At 41.2% G+C, this 20,966-nt stretch overlaps 1 protein-coding gene across 21 annotated transcripts in view; it reads right to left on the bottom strand.

The window, feature by feature from the left end:
- Window positions 1–1,803: 1,803 nt before the first annotated feature.
- LPP (LIM domain containing preferred translocation partner in lipoma) overlaps window positions 1,804–20,966 on the bottom strand; it is a 340,056-nt gene continuing 320,893 nt past the window's right edge. For all 21 annotated transcript variants that reach the window (XM_054075104.1, XM_054075101.1, XM_054075093.1 and 18 more), the window contains 2 exons: window positions 18,564–18,684; window positions 1,804–16,793 (listed from right to left, as the gene is read on the bottom strand). In XM_054075104.1, the coding sequence (XP_053931079.1) occupies window positions 16,665–16,793; window positions 18,564–18,684 (250 nt within the window). In that variant the 3' untranslated portion in view covers window positions 1,804–16,664. The remainder of the gene's footprint in view (window positions 16,794–18,563; window positions 18,685–20,966) is intronic.

Genomic DNA, 20,966 nt, shown 5'->3' on the forward strand with positions numbered 1-20,966 from the left:
GGCACTTGGGTTTTAGATACACATTACTTCCAGAGCTTTCATTGTCTTCAAAGGATTGCCATTGCCTTTTGATTGCAAGAAAAGCAGCGCCAAACTATCACACTAATAGCTCCCCCACCCTTGGCCCTCACCTCTGGTCTCTGGCCTGCTAATGCATTTTGATTTGTGTGTGGACAACATATCCCTGGAACTTTTCCATTGTAACAATTTTAGGAAAAAGTACCTTGTGCTATAAAGGAAGTAATAATACTGAGTTGGGAAAACTACACAGTGGTTTGAATGGACTTGAAAGCCTACACCATCACACTCTTTTTTACTGCCAAGACAAAGCCTGTCAGAATCCTGTGTTCTGTAGGAACAAGTTGCAGATTCTGTCCTTTCCTGAGGGAGAACACAGGCCCTTCCTAAAGTCCTCTGGGGCAGGAGAGGAGGAGCTGGGACTGAAGCTGCTGCTTATGCCTCCTCCATGGCTAACAAAGGATCCCCTGACAATACGTACCCTACTAAAGAGTCCTTCATGTTCACTGGAGGTGGAAAGAAAGTGTGAGATTTAATTTTCAGCCAAGAATATTCAGTCCGGACAGTAGGAAAGACTGTTCAAGGCTGAAGACAACGCTGCTATAAAATGAACTGCCAAGGGAGGTTGTGAGACCTCCATTTGCAGATGTCTTCAAGGGGATACTAGGCAAGATTTTGTTGGGAGTGAAAAACAGGGAATGGGTTAAGTTGTTATTGCGTGTCTCGGGATCTCGCTACAAGTCTGTGAAAAGAAAATGTTTCAAGAAAACTACTTTTCTTGATATGAATGGAGGACGATATAAATCTCATTTAACCCTTAAGGACAAAACAATCCTGTTTCAGATGCTCACCTGCAGAAAAGATGACAGATCTTCTCAACTGATTAGAAGGCTACCTTGGACAACAAAGCTGACTTCCAGGCTGCTAAAGTTCATCAAGATGAATCCCACCTTGAAGTGCTCTGTGCACTGCACAAGAGAAGATCTCTGAGAGTAAAGGGCTTTTAATAAAAGGTCTAAGGATAGAGAGGGTAGAAAAACAGAGTCTATAAGCAAGGTGCAGATATTTAGCAGGTAAGAAATGGTCATTGGAAAAGCTTACCAGGATATGCTGGATTCTCTATCACTTGAGGTGTTGCAGTCAGGGAAGGTGTTGCAGTTCAGTAAGGGTTCAGTGCAGTACCAGGTTCTCTGACAGGAGAGGTGAAGGTCAGGCTGCGTGGTGATCAGCGGTATTTTTGAAGCAGATTGGACTGGACCAGGAACAATCCTGATTATTTACTGCAACGACAGTCTAGAAACAACTTCCTAGGAGAGACAGGCTTTGCAAAACACACTTCTTTCTGCTCCCCCCATAACAGTTTGAATAATGTTCCTCCGATCAGCTACAAAGCAAGTTGCTTGGATCGGCTGTCACCCCGTCACAACTCAAATTTGAGAATACTCGTGGGTGACCTCTGCATATAACCCACCTCTGCAGATTACTTCATGATTTAAGAATGGAGTGCTCTTCACTGCACAGGCACACATTTTTAAGAACAACACAGAATTCATCCACAGATGGCCAGTACAGTGAACCTCTCTTGTGACTTATGTCTAGCACCCTTACTTCACCCAACAGTAAAGAGGCTCTTGAATTAAGTACGTTGAGAAGCCACACAATGAAATTTTGGACCCAAAAGAGAAAGAGAGATGGAGGCTATGAAGCATAATTGTAGGTGGAAGTTGGGAGAAAGTAAATACCATTCAACTTGAAAAAAATAATTTCACACACTAGCAACAACAATGAAATTTATAAAGAGTTTATTGGATTGGTACAATATAATAAAAAAGCATTTGTGATACTTCTTCTGCAAAGAAAAAGGCATCTGGCAATTTTGCATATTTATTTTCCCTTACAAAACATTAGAAAAGCATAACTGATAAAAAGGATAACAACTGAAAGAGCAGAGCAAAGAGGAAAATACATCTCAATATAATTGGATAATGCATAATAAAAATACAGAAAACACATGCTTAAAACAGCTTTCATTTTCTTATTGTAAAAAGTTATTTTACGTGTTGAATAAAAAATATATGCCGGTTGCTCTGAAAATTGCAATTTAGAAGAAGTAACTAGCTGAGAACAAAAATATATATCTATATATATTTATAAATATAGAAAATGTGGATATGCTGCATCTGTCCTCAGAACAAACTGGAATAAATGAGTTTAATTCATGCACAAAAGTTACCGGAGGAAAAAAACTTCATATATTACCTTGCGGACCAATCCTGCAAAGTGCTGACTGCATTTCCAGAGTGCCCTCCATGCCCTGTGAAAGCAGTCAACTAAGGAGCCAAATCGCCTGATGGGTTCAGTGAGGAGGCTACTCAGCAGCTCAGCAGCTTGCAGGATTCATGAAAACTCCAATGGCAGCAGGATTGGGCCCTTCGCAGACTCAGGTAGTGCTTGTGCTCAGCAAGTGATAAAACTCTGGTACCCCCAAGCTCTAACATCTAGGAGACCAGTCCTGAAAGCTCAAGTAATGTTACTTCATAAGGATCTGAGGGCACTGCGTGTGCAACAGAAGGCAGCCCTCATATAGGGAATGCCTCCTTGTGCCCCTTTCTTGCTCAGATACCTGGGCTAGTGATTCACATTTAAAAGGAAGATGCTTCCCGTACCACTGGGAGCCTCTGTCTGCTGGTGCAGAACAAGGAGAAGCGTGGCCAGTCACGCTCCCCTCCCAACTGCAACAAAGGAAATGATGCAAATCCTCCTCTATCTCAAGGGCTACCATAAAGCTGAAACACCACCTCAAACCTGGCCTACTTATCCACTATGAATTACGTCGTATCCAATAAACACCATCCTGGTGAACCCTAGAACAGACTTGTCTACAGTTGGCAGGGAAAGGCCAAAGCATAGCAGCTACACAAGACAAATACATCCCTGGGGGCATTTCCTCCTTGCAGTTTGAAAGAGCTAAGTCAATCTCCCAGCCCTTGGGGGATTTGCCATGGGACATTTATCAAAGATGAATCCTTCTGGACTGACCCATGTATAGTTCAGACCTCTTTGTATCAGTCCACAGGTAAAGCCAGCGTGAGCGATTAGGCTCTGAAACACAACAAACCTCTGCTGTTTGTTCTGACCTAGAAAATGCTGTTATCAAAACTGCAGAATTAGTACTCTTGGTTTCTCATTTGACTAACTGGACACTGCCCACCAGACTCTCTGTTGACCCAAAACAAAAGCTGGAAAACTATAGGGCTCTTAAGGAAGTCGAAGTCTCACCAAGGCAGATCTTATCTACCAATATCATAAGAAACTCCAAACATGACTTTGCTCTGCCCGTACCTCTACCAATATTTGGTCCCCGCTCTCCAGAAGGACAGCAGAGGAGGCCACAGTGGCGCAGTACTGAGCATCAAAACAACAACCCTTTGCCTTTGCTGCATTTCCAATACACCTTGCATTCCCTCTCTGAGACAGGAAGGAAAAGTTTCCTAAAACATGATTTGGGGGATCGAAAGTGAGAACATATCAGTCTTTTTAATACAGTAGCACCAAGCAAACACCCAATCTTCATTTCACCTTCAAATTTTCTCTTTTGACATTATATAAATACGAATAATGGAGAGCTTATGTGAGACAATACTAAGCGAATAAAATCTCCAGATACGAATGACTCTGGAGTTCTGATAAGATAGAGGCATTTGAGGAGATATACCCAAGTACCTCCGTTACTGAATAGTTGCCTACCAGGCAATGAGGTGTGTTAAGCAAGACAACATGCAGTACTGATGATATAAGCTATTACTTTGCTTATCCCAAAGGAGAACAGATGCTCAAAATTAGCCTCTTGCTTCTCTTCTATAACATTCTCGTAGTACCCCCATCCCTGCTCGGCACTAGGTCTATTTCTCTGCTGCCGATAAGCGAGGACCACAGATCTCTGAAAAGGCACATAGTGAAAAAAGTGGAACACTTTTTTTTTGTAAAGGCAGCTCTGTTAACAGCTTACTCTTGAGCTTTCTGGTGACAAACTTAGATGTTTGTCATGTGCTTAGATAGTTAGGCAATAGGCACATTAGAAATACACTTTTTAGGTGGATAAAGCAAAGAGATAGATCAGGCTCAGGTGACAAGGCAGAAAATGTCCATTTGCCAAACCAAAATGGGTTTCCAAGCCATACAGAGTTGTCAGTAAAGCACTGGCAGATGTAAAAAGTGCCCCAGTTCTGTATTTTCAATGGGTACCATCTCAACATAGTTGAAACGAAAACCACAACCTCTGGCTGTGCATTTCAGTGCAAACTGCTCTTATCTCATACAGCCCTGAATGAAACATTAGCACAAAAGCAGCCTAATTGGAACAGGATCTTCTCCTCCCTCCCTGCAAATTCTAATCATTGCACACAATCCCATAGCAAATGGCAGAGAGAAAACCCATTTCTGGCAAAATACTTGCACAAGGAAAGCAGGATCAAGCCCTAGACACAGACCCACCAGCTCTGGTTATGGAGAGGACGAGGCGGACCCCGCTTTGTCAGCAGAGCTTCCTCGTTCACGTGCTGCAGCAGTGTGGCGGCTGAAGCTGGAGCAAAAGTCTACAGAGGAGATGCTGGGCTCTGGTTCTAGTTTAAGGAACAGTGTGGCATTTTCCTCCTTGGCCACTGCCAAGGAAGACAGCAAGAGCAACAAGAAACTACACTGAATGGCCATCTCCCTTTCATTTTGAAGTCTGAGCACTTTCCCAAATGAAGGCATTCTTCCCATCTAGAATTCATATTTGGAAAACCTCCCTATATCAGAACTAGAAAATATTCTGATTGCATTTCCCAGTCTAAATTCTAGGTGAACGTTCCTAGACGGGGCTCCTAACTTTGTTTAAATTCAGTGTGCAAACCAGAACTGTTCCATACCATACAGAGCCCAGAGTAAGACACAACAAACAATGAGTAAAAATAAAGACACCATGAAAAAACACATGGTCCTGACTACCAGAAATGTTGAATAAGCAAAGCTTCTATGGAACAAAATTAGCACTGGAGGTAGGACCAACCATTAAAAAAAATAAATAAATGAGAGCAATTATGTCCTTTATCTTTTGCAATGTTTATTATTTTCACCCCTCTCTTCTCAGAGATGAAATGGGGCAAGGCAGTTCTTTTTCTTATTCAAGTCGGCCTTGCTCTCTGGGCTGTCACGCTGCTGGCACAGACCTGTGGAGACAGGACTTCCCGCACTTCAGGGGAATGCTGAAGCGGGACTATTTTTTAAACATCAAACTATTCCTGTTTGCCGTACATTCTGCTTCCAAAAATAAAACAAGCATTTAAACAAGCTGATGGACCCTTTAAAGTTTCATAACAATGTTTTAAACCTGGGGTAGAAAGGACGGGAAAGGGAATACATTTTCCTACTTATGGGAAATAATGAAACTAACATCTCTGAATATGAAACGCTGGGTAATAGCAAATCAGAGTCTGTTGCTGAGTCCGTTCTACCAGCCAGCCCCTGTGAGAAAAAGGGAGCGAGAAATGTTTGTTTGTTTGTTTGTTTCCACTGATGAAATTAAAATGAAAGGAGAGGCAATATATGGGAAGGAAGAGGGTCGACAGGTACACGGCACAGAAATGACTTGCCTGGAGCAACCATACAAGTAGGCAGAAAAATGGCAAATGTAGTCTGTCTCCTTATTCCCTTAGCCTTGTTCCCAAAACTAGTTTGGGAACAAAATGGGGTAAGGGGAGGAGGAAGCAGCAATTTGAACATGGCAGATGCTCCACTTTAAACCATATCTTCCCAAAGAGGAACCAAGGGTGGGGGCAGGAGAGATGGCTATTATTAATGTCCTTCCGTATATAGCAAAGCAGACATCCTGCATAATAGCAACACAATACATCAATAATAGCCCAAGAATAGCTTCCTACCGTTTTTTTTTCCCCTGACAGTTAGAAACATAAAGAGAAAAATCAAGCTGCTGAGATAAATAGCTGAGTCTCCACCCCCACCTCAAATTGCCTTGGCATATTTTAAGAGATAAATGGTTCTATGAGAAATTTAAATAGCTTTCTCTTTTCTTTTTTGGCAGCTGCAGGAACTGGGTCAGGTGTAGAAATTATTAATTTAGAAGCCTGAAAACCCCGTGTTTGAAAGTAAGTTTTTTTTTTTTTCCTTTAAAGCGTCAACTTTCTTAGAAGTAAAGTTAAAAAAAATTAAAAAATAATTGAGGGTTTTTTAAAAAAAACCCAGAAGTCAGAAAAAATAATTAGATAACAGCACAAGCTGCAGAAAAGGGACAATTTAGAAAGCAGTTTAATGGACATTAAAAGTATCTGCAGTGGATTGTTAACATTTTTTTTTGCATAGAGTATAGTATTTGCACAATGGCTTTCATTCCCCTTGATCAAACATAGCACTGGGAGTATGCCTTGAAGAAAAAGACTGCAGGGCACCATCCTGTAGTTTTACTCGAACTTTAGTGCACATTTTTCAAAAGAGATTATTGCCAGAGCGACGTGCACCAAACACTTTCACAGGTGAGCCCATTTACCTACCTCTAGATCTCAGGACCGTCACCTCAATGAGATGATCTGCTTGAGACTGTTACTGCTGGTGCTCAAAGCTGGTGAACATGGTATTGAACCACATGTAAATCACTGCCTTCCCCCTTCCACTCAAGTTACTCTTGCTTTACACATTGCCACCAGGATTTCTACCCTGTCTTCTCTGCATGATGCCAAAAGCCATCTCCCTCCTCATGACATATGTGGAAGAACCTCTTTGCAACAATAAATCCCTGAATCTTGCAGAGAAGAAAGGTCAAATCCTGTAGAAACTGTTCTGAGCAAAGATATGCTGATATATAAACTCCTTCACAGGAGAGTACGCTAGTTAAGACCAGTAAAAGATTCAAATTTCCAGTCCTACAAAGACTCCAAGATCTTGAAAGATACCCAGTTGGCACACAGCCCTCTCCCTCCACTGCACAGCTAGTAAAAATCCCTCTGGTTCCTCATGCTCGGTTCCATTTCCCAAATCAGGCAGATACCTGAGGAGGACAACTCCCTCGTTTAGACTCGCTGCACCCCTGCAGGGCTCACAGCCTGTGTTCTACTTCCCTTAGTGACCAATCAAAAATTTAAAAGGTGACAAAGACACAAATGTAAATAGAACTGTGGTGCCTAGAAAGCCAGAGCACAGATAGGATCAGAAGACAGACTGTAATTACAGGCCCTGCTACTTATTACATAGGCCAGTTGTGCTACATGAGCCTTCGGTGGAAACTTCCTGTGTAATTAATAAAGGAGAAACAGAATACTTTTGCAATCACTTTTCTAGCTTTCACTGTGGGGGTCCAATCCTGCCATCCTGGATTAGCTCTAATCATAGACAATCTTTCTCTGCATAAACTGAAGGCATTTGTTTTGTAAGACTGAAAACAAAACAACAAAAAAAAAAAGAAAAGAAAAAAGGAAAAAACCTCTTTGCAAACGTACACCATGCAATCAAGAAGGAAAGGAAATCGATCCTGAACTCTTCCCTCCCTACCACCCTGATCGTAATCTGACAACGTTTCCAAGGCACCTGGCAAAAAAAAGAAGAAGAAAGAAGAATGCTGTGAAATATTTAAAATCTGCTTCTGTCAGGAATACATGAGAAGGGAAAAGTGAGTTTGAAAAGGCTTCATTATTTGTAAGTGAAAACCTGAAAGCACCATCTTTTGTATAGAAGTATGAGATGCCCTTGGCCCAAGCCAGAGCAGTCCTGAGAACAAGCACCAGGCGCTGATTCGACAGGGACTGGGGGGACAAAGTCAAGGCTGTGTGTGAGCAGGACCAAAGAAGCTGTCCTGCACACCATGGTACGCACCCTGGGGCATCAAGGGTAAGGCAAACGACAGTTAATAATACAGTAAAATAGCTGCGTGCTTGCAGTCCATAACTGATCCTCCTCATCTAAGGCTTCAATTGGATTTTCAACAGCATGGGACAGAGGGCATTGCCAAGGGAGGATTTCTCCTAAAAGCACTTCCCTTGCCACTTAGACTCTTACCAAATAGGGACTTCGAAGGAAAGAGAAACTGCCGTGTCAGAGACACACTGAATGGCACTTTGCTCCTGCACCCAGGATCTTGCCCTCTCAATCCTCAAATCCCAACTGGAAGGGAGCACCTTTACAGAAAGATCTCAGCCCGGCCTGACCGCTGAGCAAATCCCAACCTGCAACGTGGAAAGCAGGCACAGATAGAGGCTGCAGGTGCCCAGATGTCATAAGGAGGGGAGCAATTAAGCAGACACTCAGGGTTACAATCCTCAGCTGTGCCTTTGCCTTGATGCATCCACCTGCCTGCTGAACAGTTCTAGTAGAAACCACAAAAGACTTCATGACAAGCACTGGCCACACAAATGGGATCAAAATGATCCTGATAATCTAAAACAAAAGGCACTTTGGAACAAAACTGGCACAGCCACAATCCCCACAACGCTTGCATAAGATAGCAAGAAAGAACCCCTAGAACGTATTTATCAAAAGCCATTTTATGCAGATTTTTCCTTCTGAATATTTAAAACATGGTGAATATTAAACTTCAGAGATTCTTAATACATTCCCAAGCCCCACGGACCTTTGAAATGCTAGCTCATCAATATGCAACATCTTGTCAAAAAAAAAAAAAGAGGGGAAAAGAAAAGCTATTCCTCCTCTGCACACAGAGGTTACAGTGAGAATCCCAAGGAAAAAAAAAAAAAACAACAAAACCCAAACTTCCAGCATCTTATGCAATAGGTTAAATTTACTCAGGTTGGGAAAGTTTCGCTTTCTGCAAGAGGGAAAGTGCCTGTATGTGCATTGCTGCTGGAAGCTTCTTCTGAAGTGTGAGGCTCAAACTGTGTAGCTGGATTACAGTAAGTAGTTTATTAAAAAAACCAAGGCTTGTGGCTTTGCATCCTGTTCCAGTCCAATGTAGTCTCAGGATCCCCCCTCCAAAGGCCAGCAGACAGTGCGCCACCTAAAAATCCGCTCTAGTCCAAAATGCTGTGGTTGAAATGGCTTTGCTTGTTTATAAAGTTTAGTGTTTCGTATTGCATGCATCTGACCTTCAGCAGAAAGAAAAGCTCAGTTAAATTGTGCAAATATGTACCAAATGGGAGCAAGGGAAGGCAGCCAAAAATGCTGCACGAGCTTTTGCAGGGCTGCAGCCTTTTAGGAGCGCTAGTGAGATGAACTGGATGAGAGGCCAAATTGATTTAGGCTCCAGGCAGGAGCTTAAAACACCATGACATCCAAATTCACAAAGAAAATATTCTTTACTGCAACCCCAAATTTCCTGCACATGAAAACACTGTTTTCTTTCATCTTTAGGAGATGCTCGTTCTCTAATCCAACATTTAAAAATGAACAAACAAACAGGAGTCAGCTGACAAAGTGTTCTTGCTGGTGAATGGAAGTAGGTCACTCTGAGTATTTTGCCTTTACAGTCTGGCTTAATATTAGTGTTGTACGTAAAACAGTAACAAAACTGCACTGGAGACAGCGAAAGACTCTAATTTTGTCTTTTCTATGAAAATTAGCATTAACATTAACATTCTGCATTAATGTGCAATGCCTCCCCAGCAAACCACACACTAAATTAAATGACAAAAACCCTTTAGTGGTCAGCCTGCATTTAAAGACATAGAAGTATGAGTAATCAGGCAGAGAGGAATTTTCCTGAAGGAACATAAAAGAAAATGAAAGCTCTACATACAAGACCAAATAGAACCTGTCTCTCACGAATACAAATTCTGGCTGGCCTTTTACACAAACATATTAAAGGACTAAAACTGGAAAAAAACCTAATAAATTCATTTTTGGAGAAAAATATTTTAAAACAAACAAACTATCCTTCAAATAAATTTCTTCATGATAAATCCTTGCAATCATGTGGTTCTAAATTACATGGTTAAACATGACTGAAAAAGTAAGGCACTATTTCATAATCATTTTAAGAGCAATAATTATAATCATTTTCTTTGATATTCATGTGGCAGGCCACTGATACTACGGATGCACAAAACTACTTGATTAAAGATGTGGAAAAGTTTTTCCAACTACTAGCTAAGACTCACAAGAACTCGCTGAAGTAAGTAACGTACCATCTTGACTGCAAAGATGAGTGCACGTTGAGCAAATGGAAAAAGCGGGTAAGAGAGCTGCTTGCGGACAAAGGGAGTCAGAGGCAAAAAAGCAAAGACACCCTAAGTGTCATGTATCCAGCAAGAGACTGTAACCCCTGGAAAAGTAAAGGAAATGCCACCACCTGGGGCTTCTGTTTCTTTCCATTTTCTAAAAGACCCAGGTATGATAAGAAATATCAACAAAGAACAAAATAAAAACCAAAAAAAAGAAGTTTGAACTGAGTGCTCTTGATACTACTGATCAACCCCATTGCTTCCACATGTAACACGACACCAAAGAGACTGGGATCACATAGCCAGGAATAAAGCCCAGTCGGGTTCAGGTAGCAATGCTCAGTATTTCAGCCTGTATTTCTACATAGTTGTAGCCCTAGAACCACCCTCCATCTGTGTGTGAGAGTGGCTTGCAAGCGTTTGAGCTTAGGTTTTTTTTTCAGATCACAAAAGAAAATTTCCAGCCTGAAATGAAAGCTGTTCCCCAACATTCACCAGGAAACCTACTGATGTTATGGGTTTTCCTCAGATTTTTAGATACTGAGTCAATGTGACAATTTCACAAGCTTAAAGTCTGCTCTCTCTCGTGCTCCAAATACAAGTCGGACAATTAACGGCTGCAAATTCAAGCTTGAAATGCCAAGGAAGCCAGGTAGTATTTCTAGAAATGTTTAGGAAGAAATGCCATTCCCAAGCCTGGGAGATCAACTAGGATCTCTTGATCTTCACAGCAGATGCCATAATGTGCTTATATTCTTCAGCAACTTCAGAGGAAAAAAAACACAAAGAAGAAAACAGCAATTGCCACAGAAAAAGACCTTGGCATTCCCCATAGCCAGACACTCCATGGCTTTAAGACGAGAAAGAAAAATGAACCCAACAGAAGTAACGCTGTTATTTTAAGAAGAGTCACGTTATTTGCATTGTTCTAACAAAGGAAACAGTGAGTTCAAAGTTAGAAAAACTAGTTAAAGGGACAAAAAAAAATCTTGTGAAAAGTTTCAAAGCTTGTTTTATTTCACCAGGTCCAATACTGAACCATTTTTCAAAACACGTGTGTTTGTTTTTAAGTAGAATTTTTATCCAACTAAGTTTTCAAAATCACCACAGAAACTTCAGTTTTAGTTAGTAACCAAGAATTACAAAAACTGAGAAAGAAAACCTGTTTTTTTCGAGAAAGTGGAAATATTTTTGAGAAATGAAAATATTTGTTACCAATTCTGAAATCTATGCAGATAAAAATTCAATACAGTTTTAATCATAAAAGCAAGAAAAAAAATGTTGCGGACAAAACTGCAGAAAAAGAGACTTTCTCAGCTAAAGCATGGCCCTTCTGACATCACATAATTTAGTGTAAAAATTGTGACAAGATCTAACTGGAAATAGTGTTCTCAGCTCTCTCTCCATTTGTACTTTCCTAATCTCTAGATAGCATTAAGTAGTTCCTGCTATCCTTTGGCAACAAGTCCTCAATTCCCATCATCAATGTTTTCTCATGGGAGTTTCACCACAGTGATTCTTCAGCACAACTCTCTCCGATAGCCCTGACTTACAGTATTGAAGTCTGTGTAAGGCGTAGTCAACCTAACTCGTGAAGAAACAGCAAACCAACAAGACGAACCAACTGCAGGAGCCAGGTATCAATAGAAAACAGTTAGAAATTCAAATCCTTACTGAGCCATCTGAAGCACCAAGTGCGTAATATTTATCTCTGATACCAAAGGAGGGCAAAGACACAGGATTTCTCTCAAGGACTTGGGCCCTGTTATCCCTTGTCTGCTGGACTTGCTCAAAATCAAAATGAATCAGCACTTATCAAACCTAAGCAAGGCTTAGGTGATCATGGCCAGGCAGCAGCTGTAACACATCCAAAGAGATTCCAGGATGACTTGTTGCATATTCTCTTCAACAATCACCATTTCTCTAAAAGACACTTTTTTCTCCTTCTTCTCACCCACATTTTGCTGATAGCCAGAAAGTCAACTTAAAGCCTGTGTCTCATGAAAGTCTTGCTCCTCCCATCAGGATGAATGAATGCTATTATGTAGAGTTCACTATGATAAACAATTTGATACTCCCATACATCTATGATTAAGTCATTACCCAAGTGTTTCACAGCTGTGATAAAAACCTAAGAATTAAAATATTGAAAAAATAGAACCACAATTAAAGGTACATTATCTGATAGGCAATGGTGTTGCTTTCTGTTTTTAAAAGCAATGTTCAGGCAATGATTAAAATAAGTGACAATAAAACCATTCATAAAGTACTAGTGTTAGCCTTGGGGATATGCTTAAGGACTGGGCTGTAACCAAGGCAACCCAATCTTCTGGAGGAAGTTTAACCAGACAGTTTCAAAGCCATGGTTCAAAGATACCGTAAATCTGGCTGTAGGGCTACTAGTGACATATGGAAGTGCCACAGCCACTCAACATGAAGCACTGATCTTGTAATAACTCATCCTCCTGTTGTCCAAATGTTCCGGTGGATCAGCTACCAGGTGTCCTCCTGAAGTCGGCATAATGGTTACACAGGGGGCGTATCATACATTCTGGGTAATTTGACAGAAATTTGACTGTGCCCACATCCTACACAAATCAAATCTGTATGACTGGGTGATACAGGATCGGTTTCATATTAATGACTATAGACCCATGGCTTATGTCACACCATGTAGTGGCTTTACGCTTGTGCTTAAATAAACTCCATAGTCTTAAGTATTTTTCTAAATTAGAACCTGATCCTGGACCCTCTTGGGCCTGTCTGGCCATGCAAACCATGGGATCGGGACCTACTCGTCAAGAAATGCTAGACAAAGCCAAAGCAGCATAACCAAAAACTGCAGAGTTTAACAGAAATCTCTGTGTGATCTTCCAACTCTTTCTGAAAGGAACAGTTTGGACATTACCAGAGCCACAGATAATGTGAATTTTTCCATGGCTAGGAAGTGCACCTTAAGAAAAGCACAGTCTCTTTGGCAAAAAGACTCCTTCTTTGGAACAGATAAACCAGGATATATTATAAATATGTGATAAATCTTGTGATGAAGCAATATCTCAGTGGTTCTTAGTTGCAGTGCAATGGACATAAGTCCACCAGCATTTCCTCATTAAAACCTAAAGCATCAGAGGGCAGATTTCCATACACATGTGGGTGATGAGAGCCTCTGTGACGTATATACACTTATGCAAGATCTTCTGAATATATTTATAGCAATTTTAGAAGCCAAACCCACATGCATTACAGAAAAAGAAGAGTGCTTTGGATGCTTACTCCTTCCAATAGGCAGATGGCTTTGGTGTTTCAGGGGTGAAAACAAAAGCATGATATTACCACTGCCCAGATGTGTCAGGTCTAGAAATTAACCACAGTACCTAAAATATCAACACCACTCAATCTTTGTCAAACATCTTCCATCCATGGTGTATTTAAAACTTGAGAAGTTTGGCTCTCACCTCCCTGCACACCAGCCCAACTCACCACAGAACCCTAATAACACAGAGGATTCAGATCTAGATCTCCTGGCTGGCCCTTAGCTTTGAAACGGGCTGGGATCCCAAACCTACATACCAGCAAACTTTTCTGGAAAGAGAAGACAGAACTCCAAAAATCAGTAGTTTGGGCCAATCTGTGATTAGTTTAATTCCCATAACAACCCTGGGAAGCTGGAAAGAAGCCCTCTCGTGCAGAGGACAGAACACAAGAAGCCATATGCGCTGCTCCAAGTCCAGCCTATGGTAAGGCCATAAAATGCCCAGAGGCTCTGGACTTGGGTCCTCCTTAGTCTGGCCACATTCTGCAGGAAAGCACAATAGCTCATTTCCGTTAATTACTCCAGTGTTATTCAAGAGAGTCTCATCAGCCACTTGATGTAACACTAATAAGGAAGATCAGAGCTATGTTTGCTGCCTGATGAAGGGCTTACTCTGCACCTGAGTGCATCATGTCCTCCCCTGTGCTTGCAGGGATATAAAATCCTCCACAAGGATACAATGGTGTTAGCAGTCTCGGCTCTGACCTCCCCTGTTTTTGTAAGGTTAGTTCAAACTGTATTTGCCCAACAGTTGCAAGGTTTCTTTGACCAGTGGTGTTGCAGACTGCATGTAAAGAAGCAAGCTCTGAAGTATCTTACGTGCCACGGTTCCGGGAGCAGGAGCCCAGATGGAATCTGGCAGAAGTCACAGTGAAAAAAAATCTGTTTATGTCTGAGGCAGTAAAATTCTGGAAGGCCAGGGTAGAAATCTGGTACAAAAAGGCAAACTGCTTCAGCACAGAGACTATGGTAGAGAACGGATTCTTTTGCTTAATGATGCCACCCTTCTACAAAGAAGGATTCATTCTGAGCTGCGAATTTTGGGAATCTTCCCTGACACTGGTGAAGTCTGCCAACACATAAACCATGTAAGGAACAGAGATTTCAGACTGGTACTTTTCTATCTGAATTTACTGTATATGGCTAAAGCTATTATATTTCACAGTGCTCTTTGATAAAGTTTAGTGTTAAACTGAAAGGAAATGCACCATTTACAGGAGCTGCAGTGAGTATCTCATTTTTTCCTCTTTGTTTCCTATCAGTCTAACTCATCTACCTTTTCAGCATTTGTAGGTAGAATTATATCAGGCTTCTGTTATAAAGAACAAAGATGAAAGCACCACAATCTTATTGTTTCTCAGTGGGTGCATGAAAAATTTTGTATAACTTACTCTTGAAAATTGCCAGTTTGCCACTTACATGGTCAATCAGTGTGCAACCATTTCAGTTTTGCTTCTTAATTTGTTAAGTGCAAAGAAAGGTATTTTCTTTGATTACATCTGCAAATAAGATATTAATGTCAATTCAGTGATATGAAAATTACTCCCTCAGTATGTAATTTGCACCTTAGTTATTACAGGTTTCATGAACAAGAATATTATAGCTGCTCAGAGTGCTGTGGATTTCTAATTTTTTAATTTTTTTTTAATTAACCTAACTGAAAGAAAAAAACCCCACCACCATAAGAGAAAAAGATTGTCTGTGCCCAGCCTCTATTTACCTTGGCATATACATTAATTCTGGACTGAAGATGAAAATGCTGCTGCTGGCCCAGCACTCTTCTGTAATGATATTTCACCAGAGAGAAGTTATGAGCAGCTGGGATGAAAATGAAGGAGGTAAAACAAATGCTTACTTTTTAGAATGGCATAAGGAAGAGTTTAATACCTTCTTTAGCTTTCTTAAGATAAAAACTGAACAACAGCATCTTTTTAGAAGGTTCCTTTTTGCTGTTGTTGAAATAAGATCCTTATTTTTTTTAGTAAGAACTCCAGATCATGCACCTTAACATCAGAGTAATCAATATCCCAAGACCTGATTCAATCCCTCTTACAGCTGAAGGATAATCCTCTCATCGGAAGATGGAACAAGACTATTGCTTAAACATCTACCCAGAAACCAACACTGCCAGTTGTCCCACCAGACTGGGGTGTGCAAGAGAGTGGCATAAGATTTTTTTGAGCATCACTTTGCAGTGCAGTTCTATGTAGTCGTTTAATTTTTTTTTTTTAACCACTGGGATTTAAAAAAATGTGTTTCCAGCCCCACAGCCTTAAAAGACCTTCCTAACGGACATGATTGGCTTATACCTCTGGTAAATCAAAAGCACGTTGTGTGTGCGTGTAGTGTGTGTGTGTGTGTGTGTGTGTAGTGTATAGTGTATGCAAGCTCACATCGTTCTGTGATTGCTCATACATTGTGAACTGGAAGCATCACTACTGAATAAATTTATGCAATAGTAAAATATAATTTCATAAGAAAAAGAAAAAAAACCCATATTGAACTGGAAGGGAATGGAGACAAGTAAGGGCCTCAAATAAAAGATACAGATAACAAATCTGTGTCCCAAGGATACAAGGTTACACCTAAACTCTTAGTTGTAGTACAGCTGAAGTTGCATTGTTTCTGCTGTGATGAGAGGAGCACTGGGTCTGCTCTCACACCTTCTAGGGCAGTGGAGCTACTTCTGCTGGCAATCCAGATCCTATTAAAGTCAAAGGGAAACTCCCTATGACTTCAATGAGAGCTGGTCAGGTTCTCAAAATAACTTGGGAGAGAAAGAACTAGTTCAGCCATCTTTTGCTTTCTACCTTCATGTACTTCTCAAGAGACAGGAATCAAACAGAGAAATATAGTTAAGATCATGCTCAGGTTTCCTTTTACAGGCAGATATCTTAGGTGCTCTGAGCACTTATCTCTATCAGCTGCAGAGACAGCAGGTGGCCTGACTCACTCGCTGCCCTCCTGAAAAGTCTTATCTAAATCAGGTGCCCATCATAGGCAGTCTGAACGTGTCCTCTTGAGCTGCCCTCTTGTTCCAAGGCCTTCCAGTTTTACTTTTTTTTTTTTTTTTTTTTTTAAACACATTCAGACCCTAGGCTGGAAAGAATTCATGCAAAACTTGTGCAATATTCCCCAACAGGCATCCTGGGGCAGGTCACAGTTGATACTCAGAGATCAGTGCTGGCCTTGGCAGTCAAAGCCTGGATCCGAGCAGAGTTGCAGGTCTTGCAAAGGATGTGCCCATCCAGAGGGTAACAGCCCTGATTGTCCCCTTCAGACAGGAGGCCACCACAGTCCTAGAAATAGGCAAACAGAAAGAGCAAAGTAAATAAGAAAGAAGAACAAGATTAACTGAAGAATCTATTAGTCAAAGAAACTTTTCCTTTACTCTCCACCTTGTAACAGGATCCAGCCCAAAGCATGAAGATGAGGTACGTGATGTCTTTCATGATTTAGCCATTTCCTAATAAGAGACAATGCTGCAGAGAAGATAGGATCCCGAGCTCTCTGCTGAATTTAATCCAATTGAAAATAAAAGCAGATTATTCCCTTCACATTTCTGAGGAAGAAAAGGTTTCTTCAGCACTGGAGAAAGCGTCAAACTTAGACACATTTATTAATGCAAAAAGGATAAAAAAGAAGCATCACTGGGAAGGAATTTTGGTACTAATATGTGACTACAGGTAATCTCCTTTGAAGAATTGATGCCAGAAAACTGTAGCACCCATTCCAGGGGTGACAGCTAAGCAAACTCCCTGTCTGTATCCCCTTACCAAAACTGTCACCTGTGTTTGCATTGCGATTGGCCCAAAGAGGTGGTGGCTGAAAGAAGGATGTCACTGAGACAGGCTCATAGAAACCCCATTGAAAGGACCAAAACTTCCTCCAGAGACCTCAGCTTCTAAGTATGTAAGACTAAGTATAACTGCTAGGAAACTGGGAATTATCCCTTACTGCGTGATCAGGCAATCATGACACCAAAGGCTGCTGATGTAGCTGTGGTGAGGGGATTATGGCCACGTCTCTTCATCCTATATCTGTGTATGCAAAAACACTTGATATGCAAGTGGTGGAAAGGGGAATATGATCATTGTTCCTTGTGAGATAGTTGAGGCAAACTGAGGTCAAGGCTAACAGTGCTGTCTATTGCATCTACTTCTGACATTCCACACGTGTGAACCCCAGGTATCTCAGCAGCCAACATGGGGACATGCTGTCTGATGAATTAGGGTCTACAAAATCTAGTATAAGAATGCCCCAGAGTCTTTAACAAACTGGGCCTAAGTAATGGGCTGATATGTAGCCTGGAAGCCAAGGTCATATTGAGAAGTGAATCAGATGCTTCATGTCTCAACAGAGAACCTTTAAGCCTTACACCATCCTCTTTTCCAGCTGAGGTTATTAAAACTGCAACTGAGATAAAAAATACATATGGTCTCATTTTCTTACTCTGCCACCTGGCTGATGTATTATCCAACGAGCAACACTTGCATTGAATAATTCTTGGAGGTTCCCTAACACAGCTGTTCCCACATGTTAATTGCTTTAAGGTGATTTTTCTTCTCTGTCTTCAGATTCTTACCATCAAAATTATATGAAGTGCAAAATGAAACTGAACAGGAAAGTTGCACAAAAAGCACTGCACAAAACAAGAATGATCATGTTTATGTGTCCATTAAAATTCTTCAACCCAGAGCCATATGTTGAGTTTCCTGTACAATCTCACTCCAATTCTGACATGCATTAGCTTTCATTTTAAGAACATAAACATGAGCAACATTTGTGTCCAAGCTATAATTTATGATGTTCTCAAATATTAAGCACTAATTACCCGAGTCACATTCTCTTGCTCTCCTAATGAACCTGTTATAAACAAGGGACCTGATTTTCTTCTCATTTGCACTGATATAAATGAGGAAAAATTCCTTGCATAGTGAAGTCAATGAAGTAATTTGATTGTAGAGCCAGCGTTACAATAGGGTCTGCCTGTCATGTGTATTACATGAGGCAGTGATTAAATTAAGCCAACCTTTGCTTTCTGTCTTTCACACGATTAGAATACTAACCTCACATCGGTAACACTGGACATGGAAGTCACGATCCAAGGCAACAATGCGTACAGTCTCCTCTTGTCCTGGGGCTGGCATAATGGGCTCCTTACACACGGAACATCTCGGTGCAAACTTCCTGAAGAAAGAAGAGACAGTTGCAGTCATCCTCAAACTCAGAGTGAAAGTTTTTGTTGACTATGCCAGCAAGCCAGATTGGAACAAACGGGCAAAAAGTCTTACTAGAGAAGGTAAAAAGATTTGCCTTACACTACACTAATTTGTTGAGGTTTATCCCATTTATTTTAAACTTCTGATCCCCCTTATGCACACAGGAGCACACTCCTGGCTGTGCTCACTCTCAAACAAGAAGCATCAGGGCAATTCTGACTCACTGCATTTTCTAGCTAAAACCAACTCTCAGTTATCCATTAGTGGATTGCCAAGGCTTAAAAGGGAACAGGCCTGGATGCAGAGACACCAACACTCTTCCACAGTCAAGCTGAGTCAGAGTTGTACAGTGACAACAACTCACTCTGAGAAGGAACTGGCTTGAACCAGCTGGTTTGGTCAGCTCAGGGATCAAGAGGAGCACAGATCTTTCTTCTTCCCTTTTTATTGCCTACCGTATGCCTTTCTGGCTGATTCATGTATATCCTGCATTAGCTCTGGTTTTGATCCCCTCAGTTTCCTGACGGGAACTGGCGATCTCTGCTCCCAGGCAGGTGGGGATGCTTGAGAACATTTAGCCTATGATGAATCATTTGCTGTTTTGATTCAAAACCTATGGGTACCAATTCCCTGACTTCAAATTCTGCTCACTAAAAAAGAAACTTGTGCCTGCAGAATCTCCTGCAATGTAATGAGAGGTGGGGTCACGGGCCATGGGGCAACAGAGGGCAACGTTTATGGCAAACATCAGAACACAAGGAGATCAAAGGCCCTCCTCTTCTGAAACACCCAGGAAAGATTGATTCTGCCACCCAGCCTGGCACAGGAACCACCTCAGAATTAACTAGCTTAGAAAAGAAAAGAAAAGAAAAAAAAATATCTATCTGTATTAGCAATAAAGAAAAATATTAATTTCACTGGGAGCAGATGAAAGATGTCTGTGTAGCTGCGATCTAACGAAAAAAAATGAATTAAACAGTGGCTATAGTGAGTGCTCTGAAAAATAACTTAAATGGATCATGATATGACCGAGCTGTAATCGCAGTTAATTATATGCTGCTTCATGCAGGCACTTCCTTGTGCCATTTAGCTCAAATGTGGTGCTTAAAAATACTTCAACATTTCTCTGTACAGGCCACTGTGGGTAATTAATTATGTGCCAAATATTAACTCCCAAGATCTAGAGATGACTCCTGCAGACTTCAGGGGATGTGGATGTGCTGCTGTGGGGCCCAAGCTCAGGGAGTAGCAGGAACATCAGGTATACTTTTGTTCAAGAGGAGGTACACTTGGCTTCCAGACCAGAAGAACATGCTATCCCTGATCAACTGCAGGGAGGGTGGACCTTCTAAAGGTCCCTTCCAACCCAAACTATTCTAGATTCAATGAATTAAAATAGATCTGGCCAAAGTGCTCCTAAATGCATGGCTGGCCAAAGACATTCTGAGTATCACAACAGGTCTTGTGCTATTCCCATCATCTTCCCCTCAATCTTTCACTCAACAATTCTGTGTCCTTTCCTTGGATTGACAGCCTCCCACTACCCACTCTCAGAGCCCTGAAGTCCAGATCTACTTAATGCCAGAAAGCTTCAATGTGGAACATCAGCTCTTGCTCCCAATCTTACCTTACACACAGCTGCTGGCACAGAAAAGCAAGGTAACACAGCAGCTGCCAATTAACCCAGACTATCGGAGCTACAGGGAACATCCTCATGTTGGATTTTAACATGTCAGTTGATTGTGGCTGCCTCTTTCTGTCAAGTCAGCCTGCTTCTTTGAGCTTTCAGGCCCACACACTGATGTCACGAGGCTCTAATTAAGTCTACCCCCTTAGAAATTAAGAGATAAATGGTTGAGATGTAAACTCACATTTGTCAGTATTGATTTCTTCTTTTAATTGAGGGGTGTAATGTGTCTGTCTTTTCCATACAGGGGAAACATTTGTGCTCTAATTATATCTACCTGTCTTCCCCAGATTAGTTGTGATGGTGGGGGCGATAGCACAGCAGTGACAGAAACTACTTGCAGCTACACCTTTCAACTTACTTTAAATAGCAGTTTCACTATAAATTAAAAAAAAACAAGGCTGTATTTTTAGCAGCTTTAAAAAACTAATTAGCAACTAGAAACAAGAGGAGCTGTGAGCATCCTGTGGCCACCTAGATCTCTCTAGCTGGTAAGCAAACACCTGCAGAGTGCAACAGTACGAGACCTCTCTTAATTGCTCAATGGAAGAAGCAGGGAGATG

This window comes from Cuculus canorus, chromosome 9 (assembly GCF_017976375.1).
Source record: "Cuculus canorus isolate bCucCan1 chromosome 9, bCucCan1.pri, whole genome shotgun sequence".
In the NCBI taxonomy this organism is placed as follows: Eukaryota; Metazoa; Chordata; class Aves; order Cuculiformes; family Cuculidae; genus Cuculus; species Cuculus canorus.